Here is a 22,074-nt window from a genome sequence, read left to right as displayed (position 1 = left end):
TTAGCTCCAATGGAAAGAAATCCTAAACAGACAGGTGATTCAAAGCACTGCTTGAGCGCTTACTTCAGGTATGGATTTCCCCTCAACTCTTCATACCAGAGTGCATTTGGCACTGTGATAAATTTAAACAAGAGCAAGGCTTTAGGGAAGCTTACATTTCAAACGCTATGTTTTCTTCAGTTTTAGTATTAATTAGCTTTTTCCCCATAAAAATAAGGGAATCACATAAAGCAGTGAATGAATTAAGTGTCAGTGTTACTACTGACTGCACATCAAATTCTACATCAAAGAATTCTTTTAATCCTTTTAAGTTTTAATATAAACTATGAGTTAGTAATCCTCTAGCTATACTATATAGTAGTTTGCTTTGGGGGCATTTTGTTCAGCCTCTGATTACTACCATAAATACTCAACATTGTTTCCTCAGGAACCTTTATTTTTTATAAATAACTGCTGACTTTATTAAAAGAGATGTTTATTATTTAAAAATGGATTTCAAAGTAAAAGATTGACATGTACTCAGGAAAAAGCAGGTCTAACTTAGAGTGTCTTGAAGCTGGAGCTCAAACGGATGAAGCTCATGCTGCATAACCTACGGCTGATTCGAGGGCTGCTCACTGCGGTAGAACCAGACACTTCTAGCTGTACCAGAAAGAGAACCGGTGCTGTGGATGTCATCTGGCTGACTCTTGTGCCTTCTCTCTCTCCCCCAGTCTCTCTCTTGCAATCTTAAGGCTGAGAATTTGAAAAGGAGTTAAGACATAGTTGCCTACTGCACTCCTTTTGTTCTCATGGAATGAATTAACCCTGAAAACATTAGTAATTTAGGGAGGAAATACACCAATAATTTTCCTTAACAGTCATTACAAATACAAAGTTTAGGTTTTTCTCTCTACAAGTTCTTGTAGGCATTGCTGCGATATGAAAGCAGGATTCTTGGGTGAAAACCTCTGGGGAATAGCTCTGGTACCTACTGGCTACAGGAGTTCACTATATGACTGTGGACAAGTTGCTCTTGTGTATGTGTGACAACAGGATTGTGAGCATGAGATTGTTATGCTACCGTTGCTGAAACAACACGGAGGAGACTGCACACATGGTTGGCAAAGTTGATTATCCTATATGGATAATTAGTATTATACATTTATTAGCCATCTTCGTAAAATCAAAGTAGGCTGAATTACTCAAGAGATAATGGAAACGGGCTGTTTTCTAATCCTAAATATGCATTTGCTTGAATTTTAGTGAGTTAGACTGTTCTAGTAACAACAGAAAATTAAGAATACTCCATATTACTCCAAAAATATAATCTTTCCCCCCACAAACTAGGCAAGGACAAGATCGTAACTGGTACTTCATTCTGTCAGAGAGCAAAGAACAAAACTGTACTAGCTGCCCCGTCACAGTCTGACTGGATGCTGCCCACTAAAGCTCTTTAGTTGTCTCTCTGTTTGCAATTGTGTGTGACAAAGCATTCATAACAACAGCTTATCATAAAGGCATCGAGACTCACACCTGACGCTCTCTGGAAGCACTGCTACTATTTCGAATAGCAAAGGAGGAGACATAAAGTGATTCAAACAGCCCAGGAAACGGCCAGGCCAAGTGTGCATGCCAAAAGTATATCTTTCTCAACTCTGTCCAGACACATGGCTACTCTGTGCCTCAAATACTCCATATTGAAGAATTTTTTAGAATGAATACTCTACCGGTAGAACACAAAATTCTATAAAGAAGTTTGACTAGAAATTCCTCCACCTTCAACAAAGTGACTAGTTACTTGTCCAGGCTAGAGTCTTGGTGAAATTAGTTCATCTCTATCCAAGTATTAACCTTACCATCTCCTTACTTGCTATCTGAGTCAACCACCCACATATCTATGCCCTTGCCGGACACCACAGGCGTAACCACTGTTGTGAGCCACACTGTAAAATGGGCCTGTTAGAAAAGCAAGGGCTTTGTTCCTCTGATAATCCAGCAAGATCCTGAGGAAAGTGTAACTTTATTTAGACTTTCTGAAATTTACTGTTGAGACTATCCATTTACTGTTATACCCACATGTTTAAAACCAATCCACTGAACTTAATTACCTTAGGAAATGTGCTTCTCTGTTTGCAGAAGAAACAGACGTGAAGCCATCACTTACTCCTAAATCTAAAGGAGGCAGCAGCTGTGCTGACGCACACCTGTCCTCGGCAAGCACAGACAGACAAGTAGAAAGCTTGCAGCCTGGGTGGAAAATGAGTCCCGTACAAAGAAACCTCCAGAAGAGAAATCTTTCCAGAGCCAAAACCAGGAAAAGCTTCCCCTAAACACTCATATTTCCTAGCCTCAGAAATGCAGCACAGTTTATAACTCTCATTTCACTTTAACTATGACATAGATAAATCTTTTACTTAATGTTAGCGACTACTGTAGCAGTTGCTAATGGCTCGCTGATGGATAATACACAGTCTTAACCACAATTTATGTACTTGGGTATAGTCTTCAACTTGTCTGGACCACTGTATAAGGAAATAGTGTGAAAGGCAGAATAGACTTGTGCTTGCTTCAGCCATCACTTACATCCTCACTGATGGACAATGGCCATCAAAGTATTACTCTCCTTACCTGACCTGTCTTACAGTGATCAACTAAATCACTAATTACTATCCGTGTGTGTGCATAACTGTACAATTCAGTTAACTAATACTACATTTGGGCTTTGCAAAACAACCTATTTAAAGTACTTTCGATGTATGCCTTAGCCTTAGTATTTCCTGACTCTTAGGCTTCTGAAGATATGTCTATTAAACTGTGCGGCAGAGGATAGGAGACGAGCAAGGAGACAGGAATAATCTGAGCCGACAAACACTTTGATCTCTTCAGAAAGTGTGTTTCTTATTGGAAAAAATACATATACAATCTCCCCCCACCCGTCCCCCCCACAAAGCTCTGACTAAGCCACACATTTGAAAACTATTGATTAGGAACAAAAATGACTGGTAAACTACTTTATTCACACTTTGAGATTTTAACAAAGTTTTGGTTTTTGCTTTTTTAAATGTGTGTGAGTGCTTGCCTGCATGTCAGTCTATGTGTCACATGTGTACAGTAACTGCAAGGCCAGAGGAGACCCCTCGATTCCCTGGGACTGCGGTTACACAGAGTGAGCCACCATGTATGTGGAGACCCCTCGATTCCCTGGGACTGCGGTTACACAGAGTGAGCCACCATGTATGTGGGTTCTGGAAATCAAGCTGAGAAGAGCAGCTAGAGTTCTTAACTGGCAAGTCTCTGCTCCAGCCTCAGCTCCTTCACAGGCCCCAGTACCTCAAGCACACTGTGCTGCTCCATGCCAACTTGGTTTGCTTTAAATGCTCTTGAAGGTCCAGACCTTTCAAACTTCTGCACCAAACCTTCCTTTCTTAACCCTAATGCAGACGTAAGCATTTCTTCTTTGCTGGCACACTATCCATTTTCATTTCTCCACTATAGGAACTGTCACAACTGTTTTCCACTTATTCACTCCCTCTCTTGGTTACAAACATCACATCATTATTATAAACATCGCACCTAGTGTACAGTACAGCTTGATGTGCATCTACTGAATGCATGCTAATGATTTACTTAACTCAGTTTACAAACATCGTATCATTACTATAAACAGAGCACCTAGCATACACTACCACTTGATAAGCATCGACTGAATTGATGCTAATGATTCACTTAACCCAGTTTAGGACCATGAAACACAGAGATGTGCCAAACAACATTTGCAATGACATTCTTAAGACGAATACATAAAGTTTTCTCGAGAGTTTCTCACGCTGTGCACAAAGCAAGGCGAGGCCACAAAGGAATATTAGCATAAACTGAAGACAAATCTTTTTGTGCTAATAGATCTTGCATTTAGTAACTATCATAGGTGAATAAATTCCTGATGTGAATATTTCTAGTATACACAATGCCTTTTAGGAACTAACTTTTTGATATGTACTGGATATTGAAAGATGAAGCACAATCAAGAATGTACTTCAGTTTCTTTTTTTCAGTTTATTTGTTAACTAGTTTTATTTTCTTAAATTGATTTTATTGATACATGAAAACATAAAAATTGTACATATTAACAGGGTACCATGTAATTTTGACTGTACATCCTGTGTAATGTTTAATCATGTTAAATACAACCTGCTTATCCCTCATTACAGTAGAAATGCCAAATGCCTTCCTCAGAGCTTTGAAAAAAAAATGTATATTATTATCTATAGGAATGTACTTTGAGGTCAATGAAATAAACAAAGCTTACAGTGCACAATCACTGTCTTAGAAACTCCTGCAACTGCTAAGAGTTCCTGTAATTCTCATCCTCCTTGGTGACGGCATCTAACACTTACTGAGTACACAGCTAGAAAAACAAGCAGAACATAAGTGCTTCACTTACTTGGTCTCACTCTTTTAGTATTCTATGGGCAACAAGCCATTATTACCCCTACTTTACATATGAGAAACTAAGTAAGGCACTTAAACAACTAAAAGACTTTAGCTAGAATATGAACCAGCAGTCTCACTCATCACTATTTTAATTATGTTCATGTATGTATATACTTAAATTTTTTAATTATATGTTTGTATGTGGGTAGGTACACATTTGTGTGCCATGGTGCACTACTGGAAGTAACAGGATAACTTGCAGGAGTTGTTGGTTTTTTTATTTTTTTAACCATGTGGGTCCTGGGTACTGAACTTGGGTTGTCTGGCTTGGAGGTAATTACATATACTCATTGAATCATTTCATTGGCTCATATGTACATTTTTTAAAGGGAGGGATTATTTATCTTGACGCATAGTTTCAGTCTGCTATGGCAGGGAGGGCCAAATGTCTGCTATTCATCCATTTAGTTACCAAATATTTATCTATCATTCATTATATTCTAAGGCATGGGCTATAACTATGAATATGTGTGTGTATGTGTGTGTGTTGGTGTGTGTAAAATTTGTAAGTAAGGTTCTTAGCCTGAAGGAGATAATATTCTAGCGGAAGATAAACAAAAATAAGATGAATTCTATGAATTATAAAATAAATAAAAAGGTAACTTTGGATGGAAATTACTGTGCTCAAGGCTTGTGAAGATAACATTTGAGAAATGATACCTGAAAGTAAAAAAATGAGTTAGAATTCATTGGGCTTTGGTGGTACATGCCTTTAATCCCAGCACTCGGGAGGCAAAGGCAGGCAGATCTCTATGAGTTCGAGGACAGCCTGGTCTACAAGAGCTGGTTCCAGGACAGGCTCCAAAGCTACAGAGAAACACTGGAAAAATGCGTTAGAATTGAAAAGAACAAAGAGAAGCTCAATCTGGGTCAAGGCAAAGTCTCTAACATAGGAAGGGTTTGACTACCAAGGGGAAAGAGGATGAGAGCAACTGGGAGGTGAGTCAGAGAGGTGGTTAATGTCTTGTCAAACTTTACAGACCATGGTGAAGAAGGAATGCAATTTAAGAGCAGCAGAAAATCTCAGGTCTTAAGCATAGTACTGGTGTGATATAATAGCTAACATTAAAAATGCTTCAGGTTTGAATTGGGGCAAAGAAAGAGAATGAGGAAGATGAGTTAAAACAACTGGATGACATGGCTAGTGGGTGGACTAAAGACGCAAGTGACAGCAGAAAGATTTGATTCATAAAATGTGTCCCCACTTTAATTAAGGTCAGAGAGTATTTGTGGGGCAGTGCCAGCAGAAAGGCTCAAGATATGGCCTTGACAAACTAACATTTATCTACTGAGGACTCCTGTTCTTGCTGTGAAAGACTATCAAGGGCTAGACTTAGCCTCCCACAAAACAACTAGAAAACTGGATAAAACAGATAAAACAACGTAGATACTAAACAACATGCAACTAAGATAGTGATTCTGGGGTGACAGAAACAAATGAGGTGTATCCAGCCATTAAACTGGTCTTCTGTCTGAAAAGGACATACCTGAAGTCTGTGTGAACTTCCTAGACTAACAAAATGAAGATTGAGTTCCACTAGGCAAAAAGGATACAAAACCCTGCAAGGTCTTACATGTACATGTAGAGTGAAACTCTCCACTTGATATGATACCTAACATTAAAAACGGCTCTGGTTTGAATTGGGGCAAGAGGTTACAGATGGAAATGGAGTGAGGAAGACTGGTTAAGAAGGCTGAAGAATTCTCAAGGCTCATGCAGGTAGAGGAGACGACTGAACTTTGACCAGATGTGAGGAGTGTCTTCAATGAGAATCTGGGCATGCTGTGGAGGCCGCAGAAGGTCAGAGGTAACAAGTTGAACTAGCTCTATGGTAAATAATTTTATATCTGCTCCAGTAAAGCTGAAAAAGCTTGAAAATATAAAATGGACTGAGAGGTAAATGGACTATCTGAAAAAGCCCAACACATGTTAAAAGTATGACAACAGACCCCAGATACTCGCCATGTGATATTTATGATGTCCAGCTTTAAACAATTACAGAACATATGAGGAGCAAGATGAAAAGACCCTAAACTAGTAGGAAAACCAGTAGATAAAACCAGAAACTTGTATGCTAAAGCAATACATAAATGACTTTTTTTATTGAATGAGAATAGCTTATTACTATAGAAAGGAAGACAGGCAAATTTGAACACATGACAAAATCTACTCCATGGAAAACCAAAATGAACGAAGGTTTAGTAACTTATGACATTGTATCAAGTAGTCTAATATGTATGTAATTGGACTCAGGAAGACAGTAGAAAAGGCACAAAACTAATAGCTAAAGGTTTAAAGACTTGATGACAATTATACTATCAAAAGACTCTGATGGGGGATTCCCCTCTGTATGCTATGAATATACTTTATTATCATTGGCTAATAAAGAAGCTACTTTGGCCTATGGCAGGGCAGAATACACAAGGTGGGAATTCCAAGTAGAAATAGAGGAGGAAAGAAGACAAAGGCATGTAGTTGCCGAAGGAGAGAGATGCTGAAACTTTATCAGTAAGCCACAGCCTTGTGGAAATACACAAATTAATAGAAAAAGGTAATTTAAGATGTAAGAGCTAGCTAGGAATATGCCTAAGCTATTGGACAAACAGTGCTGTAATTAATATAGTTTCTGTGTGATTATTTGGGTCAGAGAAGTCAGGAAATGAATAAGCAGTTTCCAAGAAGGATATCCATACACCTGTACTCTAAAGTAGTTGAATACTAAAAGGAACACTAAATACAAGGGAATGAGGGTTACTCCCTGACAAACTTGTCAAAAACAAGTGTAACCTTGAAGACTATAACCCTATATCTAGTAGATATATTCTTTAAAACTGAGTATGGAAAAAAGAAAAAAGCTATCAACAGCCTAGACAAGAAATGTTGATTCTCAAAGTTAATGTTGATTCTAAAAGTGGAAGAAAAAAAGTACACAGAGGTAGGCAGAAAGATGGAAGCAGCAGTAACACTGTGAGGTTCTCAATTACACACAGGGTTGTACAATATTACTGGAAGAGAATTTATGAGAAGCTAAAGATTTATTTTGAAAGCAGAATGATCATTTAATTTTTTAAAAGAAGTATATGAGGAAGCTACTAGTAGAAAGAGTAGATGAAATCCTAAAAACACTGAATCCCAAATAAAGGAAAAATAATAAAAGCTTTGCTATTTTGTTTCTGTTTTGAACAAAACAAGTAGTCAAGTAGAATCACAGGTGCAAATCCAGTCACATTGATGACATCATATGGATGCTTATGTTAAAGAGATTTCATACTGGTTACAAAGTAAGACTTTGGCAGGGTAGATGGCTCAGTTGGTCCAGTGCTTGCTGTTCAAGTGTAAAAAAATCTTAGTTTGGATTTCCAGAACCCAGGTTAGGCCAATATGGTTGTACTATTTACAGCCCCTGTGGGAGGGAATAGGAGACTTCCTGGGAGCTTCTGGGCCAGCCAGCTTGGCCTACTATAGTAGCCAACAAGACACTTGTCTCAAGGCCTGAATGACAGTGAGCAGAGGAAGTAGTTTCTGGAGAACAGCAACCACCATAGTCAGAGAGAAGTTCAACTCTATATGCTCATATGGGAAAAGAAGAAAGGCTTAAGATTAGCCACCCAAGATTCCACCTTAAGAAGACAGAAAAGGAGCGTGTCTGTCCCAAATGATAAATAAATGTTACCAGAGATTGAAAAAAAAAACACAATGCTGCTGAAAAGTAGCAGCATCAAGAAAGGAGAGAACGGGTTCAGGAATGGCAGTGTACTACCAACTGCCGACCTCGACAAGAGCAGGATAGTCGAAAGCCGTGCAGAATGTACTTGGGAGTGAATGCATGTGTAGAGACTACAGCATATTTAAGATGTGTAGACATGAATAGCAGAGAAACAGATGGTGGGTGAGTAAACAAGACATGTGGTCAAGCCAGGCTTGCATTTTACGATGAGATTTCTTAGGACACTGAACAAATGATCCACTATAGAAAAGATGAGCCGGAGCAGAAAAGCAATGGAGCAAAGCCCCTGAGAAGGCAAGTGGGTGAGAGAAGACTTTGTTAGAAACAGGACACAAGTAATTTAACTTAATACAAAAAGACTTGATTGAGCAGTGAAAATCGTTGTAAGAAGTTAGGTCACACTATTTTAGTTTAATGGATTACTTATAATTTTTACTTTAATGGTTCAGTTATGAAGTTTTGACTACCATTATCAATCTTAACTGTTTACTACACTGGCCCAGTGACGGCTTTCCTGATCTCAGAATGGATGTGAAAACTTTTGTTCTAGTCTGAAACGGCCATGGATTGCTAGGTTTCTTCTGTTTTCCTTCTTGCCTCTTCTCTCACAGAAATCTACATGATACATGATATCTGCATTGTGGCTAAAATCTTCCAGAGTAAGCACTTCAAATAGAAGTTTTTAAGCTCAATTAAAGTTTAAGAGGACACCAATATTCAAAAGCATCACACAATGTGAATATTAGCCTAGTAAATAGCAATAAATTCAAAAGCTCGGGCTAATGACAGCTACACAGATAGCACATGGGCTGCTGGCGAATGGTTCCGATTAAAGTGCTTGCCAAGCAAACATGAGGACTTGAGTTTGATTCCAGCACCCATGTAAAACGCTTACCATGTGATGTGTGCTTGTAATCCCAGTGCTGAGAGGCAGAGACAGGGATTCCTGGGCGTGGTGGTGAGCCAGCCTAGCCTAACTGGGAAGCTCCAGGCCAATGAGAGGCGCTATCTCAAAAACCAAAGTGCACAATGTCTAAGGAACAAAGCCTGAGTTTGACTACTGGTGCCTACAGACACACGTGCACAATAACACATAGAAAGAAAGTACATAAGTAATAATGATAGCGCTTATGTCTGATAATGCCTTTGGGTTTAATGCTGAAGACTATAAAACTGTTCTGGTAGTTTACATCTTCTAATGTCTGCTATTTAGAGTAAGCAACAGAATTTAACATTTCTAAGTTTAAGAGAAACATAATTAAATACTTTACCAGCTGTGAGTTCGAGACCAGCCTGGTCTACAGAGCTAGTTCCAGGACAGGCTCCAAAAGCCACAGAGAAACCCTGTCTCGAAAAACCAAAAAAAAAAAAAAAAAAAAGGACACTCAACTAGATTGAAAAACAAAATGATGTTATTTTGAAACAGAGTTAAAGATTAAAGAATTCTGGCAATTTAATTAAATAGACAAAACAGTCAATTTCAGATATAAAAATATGAATTTAAGCAAACAATTTTTCGTTAAAGAGATACTTTTAAGTAAATTATAAGGTGCTTTTTTTTAGCACATGGAGAAATGGATATACTTCATTCATTTTTGATGAATTTTAATAGCACAAAACCTATTCTGTGTGTGTGTATGTGTTCATTTGCATGTGCACGTGTGTGTAAACAGGAGGCCTACATTTCTCTCTACCTTATTTTTTGAGTCATGATCTCACCAAACATGGAGCTCACCAATTTGATTAGGTTGGCTCAACAGCAACGCCAGCGATCTTCCTGCACTACGATTTCAGCTGGGTATTACCCTGCCCGGCTCTACGTGGGTGCTGGACATTCAAACTCAGGTGTTGAAGCTTACACTTTACTAACTGAGCAATTTCTCTAGCCACAAAACTATTTCTTAAATAGAAATAATTCAGCCATTATAAATTTTGGATTTTACTTGTAGAAATTTATTTTATGAAAATAATTATAGGATTAATAGAGACAGAGGTCCAATGACAGAAATGTACTGCTAAGAATGTGTTACAAGTAATCTAACAGAATTCCCAACACCAGGTCAGGATTCTCCAAGAGACTGACTACTAAAACATTTTAGCCCTTGACTGTCCTCCCAGTCCCAAGGTGGAGTGTGCCTATTGCTAAAGCACGGCCCAGATGCCTCTCAGCTGGAACTGACATTATAGCCCTTGACTGTCCTCCCAGTCCCAAGGTGGAGTGTGCCTATTGCTAAAGCACGGCCCAGATGCCTCTCAGCTGGAACTGACATTATAGCCCTTGACTGTCCTCCCAGTCCCAAGGTGGAGTGTGCCTATTGCTAAAGCACGGCCCAGATGCCTCTCAGCTGGAACTGACATTATAGCCCTTGACCGTCCTCCCAGTCCCAAGGTGGAGTGTGCCTATTGCTAAAGCGCGGCCCAGATGCCTCTCAGCTGGAACTGACCTGAAGAACTGCTCTGATGACTAGCTTTCATAGAACCAGAACGTTTCATGCAAGCTTCCAAAAATAGGGGAAAACCCAACAGTTATACCCAGCTATGATGCCTATGAACCACAACAATGACCAGCACGGCACGGTAACTTTAAGGGTGCAGTAGTGGCACCACCTTGACGATAACCAGCAACTCGCTAATCAGACTTAAGACCCACTCAACAAGAGGAAAAATCACACCTGGCACTGGAAACCTAGCCAATTAACCATGGCTAGGGAAGTCATGGATCTTGGAGAAGAACCTACATCCTCCACTTTACTAAACCAGGATAATCCTTAAGTATATTCTAAATGTTTATCTTTATACTCTAAGAGTGTAAGTGCAGTCCTTACTTTTTACCAAGAAAGCTTCTCTTTGCAATAGAATGAGACCAACACAGAAAACAACAAGCAAAAGTGCAGAGTTATGGAGTCCTGCCCCAATGGATACACCTACCAAACAACCTTCAGCTAATGCTCAGAGAACATTGCAGAAGAAGGAGCAGGAAGGTGTACGAGCCAGAGGATCAGGGAGTTTGCTATAAGATAGCATCTCTTAGTAATAATGTCAGGAGCTACACCCATGTCTTAGCAGTAAGACTGCTAAAGCATGAGATGAATAAGAACAACAATAACAGAGATGCCAAAGCAGAAGGAAAGGCCTATTAGGCCTCAGTCTTACACAAAAAACTACAGGCAACTAAGGAATACTGAGAGTGAGACAAGCAGTCTTCACCAGGGAGCAGCACATCAACTGGTGATTCAATACCATGAGGTTAGCCCTGAAACATACATACAAGTAGCAGACAAGACTGGGCAGGCTATGTTAAGGTATATATATATATATATATATATATATACATGCTAACAATTAATGGAAAAAGAGACTTTAAGTTATACTTATTTTTAATAATATCAAAACAATCAAAACAATATCTATAATATTGCAATATACACAATAAAAAGAGCTACACAAACAATATACATGACATATCTTGGTAGGTATACATATGTAAAATTACATATAAGTAAAGTAGGCAAATGAATTTACAAATCCAGAGGAGAGCTCTGCAGGGAAGCAGGCGGAGGAGCTAAGAGAATCCAGATAGAAGCTGTATCCACTCTGCACCACACAGTCCTACTTGTAGAATGAAGCTGCCCATAAAAGAGTGAAAACCACAAGAGCCAGAATGGTGTGCAGGAGTCCAAGGAACTATCAGGAAAGGACTTACACCTCTCCTCTGGCCTGTCTCAACAGAGTCACAGGAACATCAAGGTTGCTGAAACAGCCACATCCTTTAGCTGCAGGTATTGGCATTTGCTGTGGGACCTGATGTGTGGTAACATTGAATGGTAGCTGAGAAAACAATTCCTCAGACGAGCAACTCGGAGTGCCTGCTATAAACTCTGTCTTATTCCCCAAGTAGGATATTTATTGAGAGAGAACCAGAGCTCCAAAGCTATTTGTTAGTACCACTAAAAAGAGCCTTAGCCAATATCCAGTAAAGTCGGGACATTCTGTTGCATTTGTTTGTACTTGTTTGGGTTTTGAATCAATTAAAAGCCAGCACTGGCCATTAGGCAATGCTATCAGTGGAGAGACAGCATCATCCAAATGAGACCACACTTACCTTTGGGTTGTTTGCATCAAATAGACCAGTTGAAAGCCTGATCAGTAAGGAGTTCTTGGTTTTAGCTTTTGGTGGTGAATCAGAGCGAGATCGGAGTGAAACTGGTTCTGACTGAACTACGCTCAAGTGCTCAGACTGAGCCACTTTCTGGAAGAATGGTTCTGGCGGTACTGACTTCTCTACGTCACATCTGGACTGCTGAGAATCATCTACTGCAGGCTCTGTGGAATAAAAAGAGATTATATCATAAATTTATAGAATAGCACTTAAAATTCTAAAAATATCAGCAAGTATCATATAATATTTAACACGCATCCCATCCTAAGATCTGCAGAGATGGCTTGGTGCTGAAACACTTGCTGTTCTTGCAGGAGACCTGGGTGTGGCTCCTAGGACCCCCATAGCAGCTCGCAACCATCTTTAACTCCAGTTCCAGCGAATCTGACATGCTACACTCTTCTGGCTTCTGTGGGTACCATGACCAAATGTGGAACAAATACTACTTATATGCAGACAAAACACTCAGCCATATAAAATATTTTTAAATAAAAATGAATTAAAAAAACTCATACCAGGTAAACAAAATCAAAGTATACATATAAGTATATTGTATACTATCTTATAAATAACCATTAAGGAGATATAACATTTTAATTTCATATATATCTTTATTATATTGGAAGTTTTAAAATAAAGAAATCTAAAGAAATGTAAAAATACAGTTTAGAAAATCAATTTTTCTGTTCGTTTTCATAGAGGAGAAAAATTGTTTATATTGTGTTATATTTTGACCAACAGTATTTTAAAAAGATACCAGTTTACTCAGTGTCTTTGGTATATTGCTTTGTTTTAGCAGTAAATTCTTTTCATTTTCAACAATACAACTTACCAAAAAGTTAACTGCTTATATTCCCACAATCCCGGGCCAGCTAGTACAGGTTCCTAGTTTCTAGGCCTATTTTAAAATAGAATTATGACGACTTATAATGGTGCCCAAATGAGACAGGCTGGTATTAAGAAGCCGTCCAGAAAGAGTTAGACTCCAGTAGTGTCACTTACCTATATGATCCTCACGAGACTGCTCCACATTCCCTGGAATGCTGCCTTCACAAACCTCACTCTGCTGCTCAGCAACCTTATCTTCCAACCTGCCACAGACAGACAAACCAAACAAAATAAATACCATGCAGTTTTATTAGAAATAAAAGCCCTTTTATATAAAGAAAATGAAATCCACATCTACTAGCATCCTGAACTCCCTTGTCCAAATGATTTTCTAATCTTAATATAATACTTCCTCTTTAAGTACAGTGTTTTCTACTTTGAGCAAAGTGAAACTCTTACCAATCACTAATTATTAGTTAATATTCATTCATTCTGAAAGTTTACATTGGTCAAAACTCTAAAGAATGACTAAATTACAAATGCAATTCATCTAAATTCATCTCTGCTTCAAAAAAACCACCTGATTTTGCAAAAATATTTTATGTAAAACATTACTCATTGCAGCATCACAATACATAGCATGAATATTCATCAAGTAGTAGGTTATTGAGTTTTCTTATATCCATATAATAGAATATAAAATAGAGAACTTTCAATTAATGTGAGAAAATTTCCCAGACTACAAACTTTTTAAAAAAGTATTTGTTCTATATGTATGTGTATGTGTGTGTATATCACATGTGCACAGGAATCCTTGAAGGAGGGAAGAGGAATCAGATACCCTGAAACTAGAGTTACAGGGTCTATGAGTTGGCATGTATGTGCTGGGAGCCAATCCCAGGTCCGCAAGAGCAGTAAGCCCTTTTTAACTGCTGACTACCGACTTTATAAACAAAGTGAGCATGGAGTTTGCTCAGTGGTTAAGAGGGAGCACTGACTGTTCTTTCATAAGGACCAGCGTTTGGATCCCAGCACACACACGGATCAGCTCATAAATACTACAGGTCCAGCTCCAAGGGATTCAGTGTGGCTTCCTGCCTCCATATTTTATCTGTGCACACACATGTGAGCATACACTTTCAAAGACACACAAACACATTTTAAAAAGCTGAAAAGGTTTTAATAAGCATTGTATATATTAGCAACTGTATTTGAAAAGACTATGTATTTTGTTTATATATAATAAAAATTATCTGCAGAGAAAAATCAGAAATTGGTTGAATGGGAATAAAGGCTGGCAAGACATTTACTGCTTATCTTCATATAGTTTTTTATTTCTGTCCCATGCTAATATCTATTAAGAAATCAAATTACTTTATAGGGGGTACTACAATATGAAGTTATTAAACTACAACATTAGTTAATACAGCATTACTTATTAAAGAGCTTACCAAAGGAACCTGCCTTTGAAAAGTAAAGAAAAAGACAACATACTCTGTTTCCTTAGCTTCTTCTTCCTCACTAATCCACACATCATTAACAGCACGTGGCAAACTTCCATCTGTGTCTGTGCTACTTGGCTCTTGGAGAACTTCTGTCTCCAAATCATCAGGTTCTGCAGAGCAAGATCAGGAGATGTCAGAGTAAAGTTTGCTGAGAATGGGCTGACTAACTTTCTGTAAGTTATTATTTCACTTAGTTTAACTAAAGAAAATCAACTGTTTAAAGCTTTCTGGGCTAGTTCTGTAGCACAGTCATTCCTAAAATGAAAGACGAGGCCTTTCATTTTTTTGGTATAACAAAAATACTTGAGTACTGTGCACAATATTCATTATTATGTAAGGTATATGCCGGGCGGTGGTGGTGCACGCCTTTAATCCCAGCACTGGGGAGGCAGAGGCAGGCGGATCTCTATGAGTTCGAGGCCAGCCTGGTCTACAAGAGCTAGTTCCAGGACAGGCTCCAAAGCTACGGAGACACCCAGTCTCAAAAACAAAAAAAAAAAAAGATATAAGCCTTATTAAAACTACAGCAATATGTAAATCAGCATAAAGGAATCAAAACTAAAGACTAAAGATACCTGTTGTTACAAGTATGAGAAAATAGACTGTATTATTAATATTTAGTAAAGAAACTTTAATCTTGGAAATCTTCCAACAAACACAAAAGAAAACCAATATGATTACCTGGACTTTTACAATGGCCTTGAGAAGTATGCTAAATCAATTTTCTTATACCCTCAAATAATTAATAGCTAGGAAACTATTTTTCTGGCCATCTTTAAAGAGAGTCTATTTGTCCATTTATATGTTTATGTATATGTCTGCATGAATGTATGGACATATGCAAGGTATGTGTAAATAATATATGTTGAGGCTAGAAAAGAGCGAGATCCCTTCGAGCTGAAGTTATGAGTGCTTGCAGAATGGCAGACATGGGGTGCTGGGATTCACACTCCGGTCTGCATAACTGTGCAGCAAGTGCTTTGCTGCTGAGTCCTCTCTTCAGTCCCACTGAGACTTCTATTTTTCCTGTCTGAGATCATATACTTTCTTACTTAATTCAACACCATGCACATTTTTTCATGGACTTCAGATATGCTTTTCTTATCTATTTACAAATTTCTAATGTTTTGCCCTATTGTGAAAGACAAGAGACATGCAAATACTAATTTTGATCTGTTGCTCACATGAATGTTTGGGTCATCCATACAAGGTATGTACTAAGATAGAAGAACCTTTTTATTTTGTCTTTTAATGTGTAATTCTGTTCTTGTTAAATAGAGGGAGAAAAGGAGGTGGCAATGGGTTGGTTGTTTCTAGAAAGAAGCTGACACAAGTTTTCCTTTGGGAGAGTTTTATCGGCCTTAAGATAACAGAGACGCAGTCACTCTGAGGCAGGACAGCGCCCTCTAACAGACAATAGGAAGGAGAAGGCCTGATGGAGGAGAGCTTTCCCTTAGAACCCACAAAGGAGTTTTAGTAAGAGGCACAGATTAAAGAACCAGAGAGACAGCTGTCATGGACAGGATAATGGGAGGGGATCAACTTTAGAGAAATTCTACAAACACAGGAAAATATATGACCTTTATATCCTTCCAGGGGCTGGTAGGAAGCTCCATATCACATGATTTTGTTCAACACAGCCCACTGACAGGGAGCACAAAGGAGCCAGCTACAGTGTAGCACTATAAATCAGGGGTGGTAGACCCACAGCACAGATAGCTTCTTAACTCTATGTCCCAGAGAAAGAGCTGAGGGGAGCAAGGCCTGGTTTTTCCAGGCTGTGGGATGGACTTCTTAGAGAGATCAGCTTCTTAAAGGGGTAGGTTCACTATTTAACAATTCCCTAGTGATCTTCAGCTCTATCAAAACTAACATTCTATCCTCTAAACTCAATTTGTGACCTGGTTTCCATAAAGCCTAAAATATTTACTCCACAACTCTGTAGGAAAAGTGAAGCTTGCCAACCTCAAAACTAGGCTATAAACTCTCTACTATATGCACACTCATCCTGCTGGTTAATTTTATCTTTTATCTCTCGAGAGGAGAGCACCCAACAGAAGTGAAGGAGGAAGACCTGGAGTTTACAAAGACCAGAACCAGTTCCTATCTCCACCAGCCTGTAGTTCACAAGCCATTAGGCAGATTGTTCAGAAAGGTTGTGGACTCAGTAAAAGGGGAAGATTAGCCATAAACTAAACACTGCTTGATTCCACTTCACAGAACTTAAGAAGAAGGCCTAAAAGGATCAAGATACTCATAACTAACCAAACTGTATCCCAGAACAAAGGTCAAGAGTAGTTATAGAAATATAAAAACTACATAAACTTCCACAAATTATAATTCAGTGTTTTGTCCCTAAGCAAAAATAATCAAGTAAAATCTGGTCTACCAACCAAAGGCAATGTCCAAATGACAGAGATGATGAGATTACTCACTGGGGAAGGACATTTGTAGTGATTATTATAGCTGGGCTCCCTTGGGTTCAACTAAAGAAGACTGACCATGGGAGGGACAAAATAAGGGAAGCTGGGCTGGTGTGCAGCTCAGTTGCAGAGTACTTGCCCAGCATGAAGAGACTCTGGACTAGAACCTCCTCTACCAAAAGGAGGAGGGGAAAAAAGATTGGTGCTGGACTTGTAGGAGAAAAGTCCAAAAGAATACAGGAAAAAATACTGGCAAAGAATTTTCCAATACAAGTGACAGTTATGACTCACAAGTCCAAGAACACTAGCAAAAGGATGTGAGAACAAGGAGTGTCACCACCAAGCTCACTGAAACCAGGGCTTTGAGAAAAAGCCAGAGCAGCAGCCAGAGGACAATGACATCCTGCATCCAGAGGAACCGCTGAGACTGACAGTCACAGACGACTTCCCGCTGCGAGCAGTGAAGAAATATTGTTAAAGTAGAATAGAAAGAAAAAAGTATCAGCTAATTCCATAGCTCTTAACAAATATTTGTGAAGGCAGGCACAGTAAACTTTTACAGACATATACAAGTTGAAGGAACCAATCATTAGTGATATTAAAGCATAGCAAGTCTTAAAGGGAAGCCAACACGCAGAGGAAACAGAGCCAGACAGTAGAGAGCACTAAAAATATAAACACAAAGCAGACACATAGGACCACTTCACTTACTGCTTACGTGTCCCTAAGAACTAATAAGTAGATTATGAATTTTATAGCAAAAATATAAGCAAAGCAATTACCTCACCCATCCCAATCCTAGCACAAAGGTAGGAAGGAAGAAAGTGCAAGACTGTTATAATGCTGCTTGCTATATATAGGTTAAGCACTGAAGACATTTGAAAATAGAGTTCATAAAAGTATATACTGTGGACTCTAAATCAAATAGTGAGTTATCAGAGTAATGAACTCTAAGAAAGCAAGAGGAAATAGAGAAAAAAATCACAGATAAAGCAAGGTGGTACAGTTAAATTTTGTAGAATGCAAATAGTATAAAAGTATTAGGTGTTAGGAGTGGACTGAAAAAGCAAACACACACTAAATGTAAATGTATAAACAGTTTGAGTGCGGGAAAGGGATAGATATCTCAATCTAACATTGAGCAAAAGAATATAAAAATGACTATACCAATAAAACATTCTTTAAAAGAGTTGGTTGGCGCACACCTTTAATCCCAGCACTCAGTAGGCAGGCACAGGTGGATCTCTGTAAGTTCAAGGCCAGCCTAGTCTATAAGAGCTAGGTCCAGAACAAGCCCCAAAGCTACAGAGAAACCCTGACTCAAAAACCAAAAACCAAAACCAAAACAAAATGAAAAAATCTTTAAAAGAAAAAATTAAAGCTCACAATACAGATGCCTCTCAAAAAGCATATGTCAAAGAAGCCAGAAACAAGAGAACACAAAACTTATATGGCTGGCTTCATGGCATTCTAGAAACAGAATAACTAATATAAGGTGGGGAAATTTCAGACAAAGAGTCTCTGGGAGACAAAAGTCAAAGTCTGATTGAGGAAGGGCTGTGACACTTCTTGGGGTGATGGTAATGCGCTATCTATTATTAGTAATTAATGTTAAATACGTCCACGCATTTGCTGGAACTCAGCAAATGTACAAATCATAATCCATAAAATAACATAAAAGGTGAACAACTAAATAAATACTGAATTCTGACGGTGACTCTATGCTGTGAAGTACAGGAAAGTATACCAATGTCTGCGGTTGACTCTGAGTTATGTCAGAAATAAGACTGATGAGTACAGGATAGAGACAATGGACAGCACTAATGGTAGAAGGTAAATGGATGATTATAACACCTACTGCAAAATTATTAAATTCTTCTACATGTTTGAAATTTCTCATAATGAAATTCTAGGAATTTAGATATAACACAATGAGATATACAAACATAAAGAGAATTTTAATGTAGTAGTAGTATAAGGTCCATAAAATACACTTAAAAATAAAATCTAGAACAATGCAAATAAAACTGCATATAACCAATAAGGCAATATAAAGGGAGAATTATATATGAACACGCCCATTCACACATATATGGATATATGTGCATATATGTGTATATACATACATGTGTATACATTAAATATATCTTTATTTAATCTATATATACACACAAACATGTATAAGCACATATATCTGAATGTACTCAGAAAGATAAACAAGCTAATGTCAGCAAGTACCTGGTAACAGGAAGGCATGTTTTAGGAAAGTACTGTTCCAGGCCTAAAGAAGAAGCAGAACTGATCACCCAGTTCTTGTGTTTTTGGTTTATTTGTGATCAGTCTTCCCAGTTTCTTAAGAAATAAGAGAAGCTGAGCATGGTGATATATACACCTGGAACCCTAGGACTTAGAAGTTCTGAAGCAGGAACTCAATGGGTTCCATGCCAGACAGGTCTATATAACCCTTTCCAGGAAGCTTATGTATTTCTCACCCTGGCCCGCTACTGACCTTACACAGTGGCAGTGGTCTATTATTAATCCAGAGCAGTGCTTCTCAACCTTCCTAATGCTGCGTGGAGCCTTTTCATACAGTACCTCATGGTGTGGTGACCCCAAATCATAAAATTATTTTTGTTGCTAATTCAAAAATGTAATTTTGAATCATAATGTAAGTATCTGTGTTTTCTCAAGGCCACAAAGGGGCCTCGAACCACAGGTTGAGAACCTCTGCTCCAGAACCACAGGTTGAGAACTTCTGCTCCAGAACCACAGGTTGAGAACCACAGGTTGAGAACCTCTGCTCCAGAAGCCAAGTCGGCTATAGTCTCCCACCTCAGACGTTTCACAACAGGAGTTGTGTGTCCTTTTATTTATTTATTAACTATTTTCCTGTATAAAATTTGAGTGACACACACACAGAAAGCCCAGAACATGTGGTACATGTCAGACAAGCTTAGCTAAAAAGCTTATATGTTAAAAGGAAACAACATACTTAAGGGAAAAAAAAAAATCTGATTATCAATGAAAATAGATTATGAAACTCCCACAAAAAAAAAAAACTCATTACTTTAAATTCTAAATAAAAACTTAAATGAATGAGGTTTATTATTCATTAAGGGAAGAAAAAGACATATGTATCTGATTATACAGAGAACTATAAAATCAGGCTGTTGAATTTACCAATATGAAGGTCTTCTGTGACTGAGTAGTTTTGTTCACTGATAGGAAAAAGTAAGGTAAGCAAGGACAGGAGAAGAATTAGAATAAAAAACAAACATGTCTTTAAAAGTATGTTATGAAGAGAGCTCTCAGAATCAGACAGCGGGGAGTAAGTATCATCTAAAAATCCTGGGGAGTTGTGGAGACAAAGAGTGCGGCACATCGATAGGTGAGCCATTCACAGTGAGGGGCAAAGGAAACGGACAGAGTGCCATGAAGAACTAAGAGGGTGAGCCGAGTCCCCGGATCATGAAGGGCTGTGGGCTGTATTCTAGCTGTAATGGAAATCAACAGCTTGAAGACAGCAGAGTGACATGATAGATTTTTTCCTCATAATTGGTGAAAATTAATTTCAAGGCAGGTGATGATGACATAGCCTTTAATCCCAGTACTCGGGAGGCAGAGGCAGGTGGATTTCTGTGAGTTCGAGGCCAGCCTAGCCTGGTCTAAAAGAGCTAGTTCCAGGACATATAGGGCTGTTATACAGAGAAACCCTGTCTCGAGAAACAAAACAAAACTAAAATTTAATTTCAAATCTCTTTAGGTTACAATGTCTTTACATCCCTATCTAGTAACACCATCCACCCGTTCCATTTCACTTCCTATAAAACAGATATACTTTTTGTACTTCCTTGCCTTCCATTTACCTTTAAAATGGATTTTATTCCTTTGGTATAGTTATGACACTAATTTCCTCAAGCTCACAATGCCTCTCCTAGGATAAACATTGATAAAATATAGTCCTCAATTTTTCATCTTTCTTTCAGAAATATTCTGCTCATCCTTTTGAGCTAAACCATATTCTTCTTCTGTTCTATATATCCCTAACCCTTCTGCATGTGCATGTTAGTGTGCGTGTGTGCACTGCATGTGAAACCCAAGGACAGCCTTGGCTACTGCTTCTCACGTACTGCTATCCAATTTGGTGTGTTGTTGCGAAACAGGGTCTCTTTATTAGCCTGAAACTGGAAAGGAGAAAGAATATTTAAAAAATGTTTGGACACTTAAGAAAGAGAGTTAGCCCCACCCACGAGGAAGAACTGGGCCTGATGGCCTGGGCATAGGGGAGCTGGCTCTGCCCCCTCACCTGACGGGAGAGGCCCTAGTAGACTGACCCACCCTAACATCTACTCCATCTGGGACCTGCCGGCACTCATGAAAGGACTGGTCCTGTGGGATATCTACAGGATCCCAGAGGAGCTTCAGTGAGAATCCAGTGGATCAGACCAATGACTCTTGCAATGCACATCGGCTAGGAAAGCTGACTGGACAAAAGGGTAACCGGGTGACACCTGCAGATCCTAATGCCACCAGAATGAATAAAGAGGTGCTAGAGAGGTGGGAATGATGGGGGAGTGAAGAGGGTTTTTTGTTTTGTTTGATTTTGTTTATGTTTGCTTGTTTTATTTTGATTTTTAAAAATTTTTTTCTTTGGGGGGTACTGCAGGGGTGAGGGGAAGATATGGGGGGACTGGGAGGTGAGTGGAATTAAGTTTCATGACTTGAAACTTCCAAAGAATCAATAAAGAAATTATGTCAAATAAAAACTAATGTTTGGTGAAGTTTTCCAAATTTGACAAAAGATTTAAGTCTATATATTGAAGAATTTCCTAAGTCCAAGAAGAGGAAACAGGAAGAAAAGTACACTAAGATACTTCACAACCATACTATTCAAAACTAGACATAACGAGGAATAATAATCGATAGGATGGAGAGGTAGTTCAGCAGAAGAGCACACA

The 22,074-nt window shown here is 38.6% G+C and overlaps 1 protein-coding gene across 2 annotated transcripts in view; it reads right to left on the bottom strand.

Annotated features, from left to right (window-relative positions):
• LOC121462725 (serine/threonine-protein kinase Nek1-like) overlaps positions 1-22,074 on the bottom strand; it is a 115,470-nt gene that overhangs the window by 68,315 nt on the left and 25,081 nt on the right. For both annotated transcript variants that reach the window (XM_041674574.1, XM_041674575.1), the window contains 3 exons: positions 14,683-14,803; positions 13,363-13,451; positions 12,304-12,524 (listed from right to left, as the gene is read on the bottom strand). In XM_041674574.1, the coding sequence (XP_041530508.1) occupies positions 12,304-12,524; positions 13,363-13,451; positions 14,683-14,803 (431 nt within the window). The remainder of the gene's footprint in view (positions 1-12,303; positions 12,525-13,362; positions 13,452-14,682; positions 14,804-22,074) is intronic.

The sequence above is a fragment of the Microtus oregoni genome, unplaced genomic scaffold (genome assembly GCF_018167655.1).
Source record: "Microtus oregoni isolate MIOR12 unplaced genomic scaffold, Mior012 000025F_ref0000491, whole genome shotgun sequence".
NCBI lineage: Eukaryota > Metazoa > Chordata > Mammalia > Rodentia > Cricetidae > Microtus > Microtus oregoni.
Note: the sequence above shows the minus strand (reverse complement) of the source record. Positions and strands in the feature narration are given on the sequence as shown.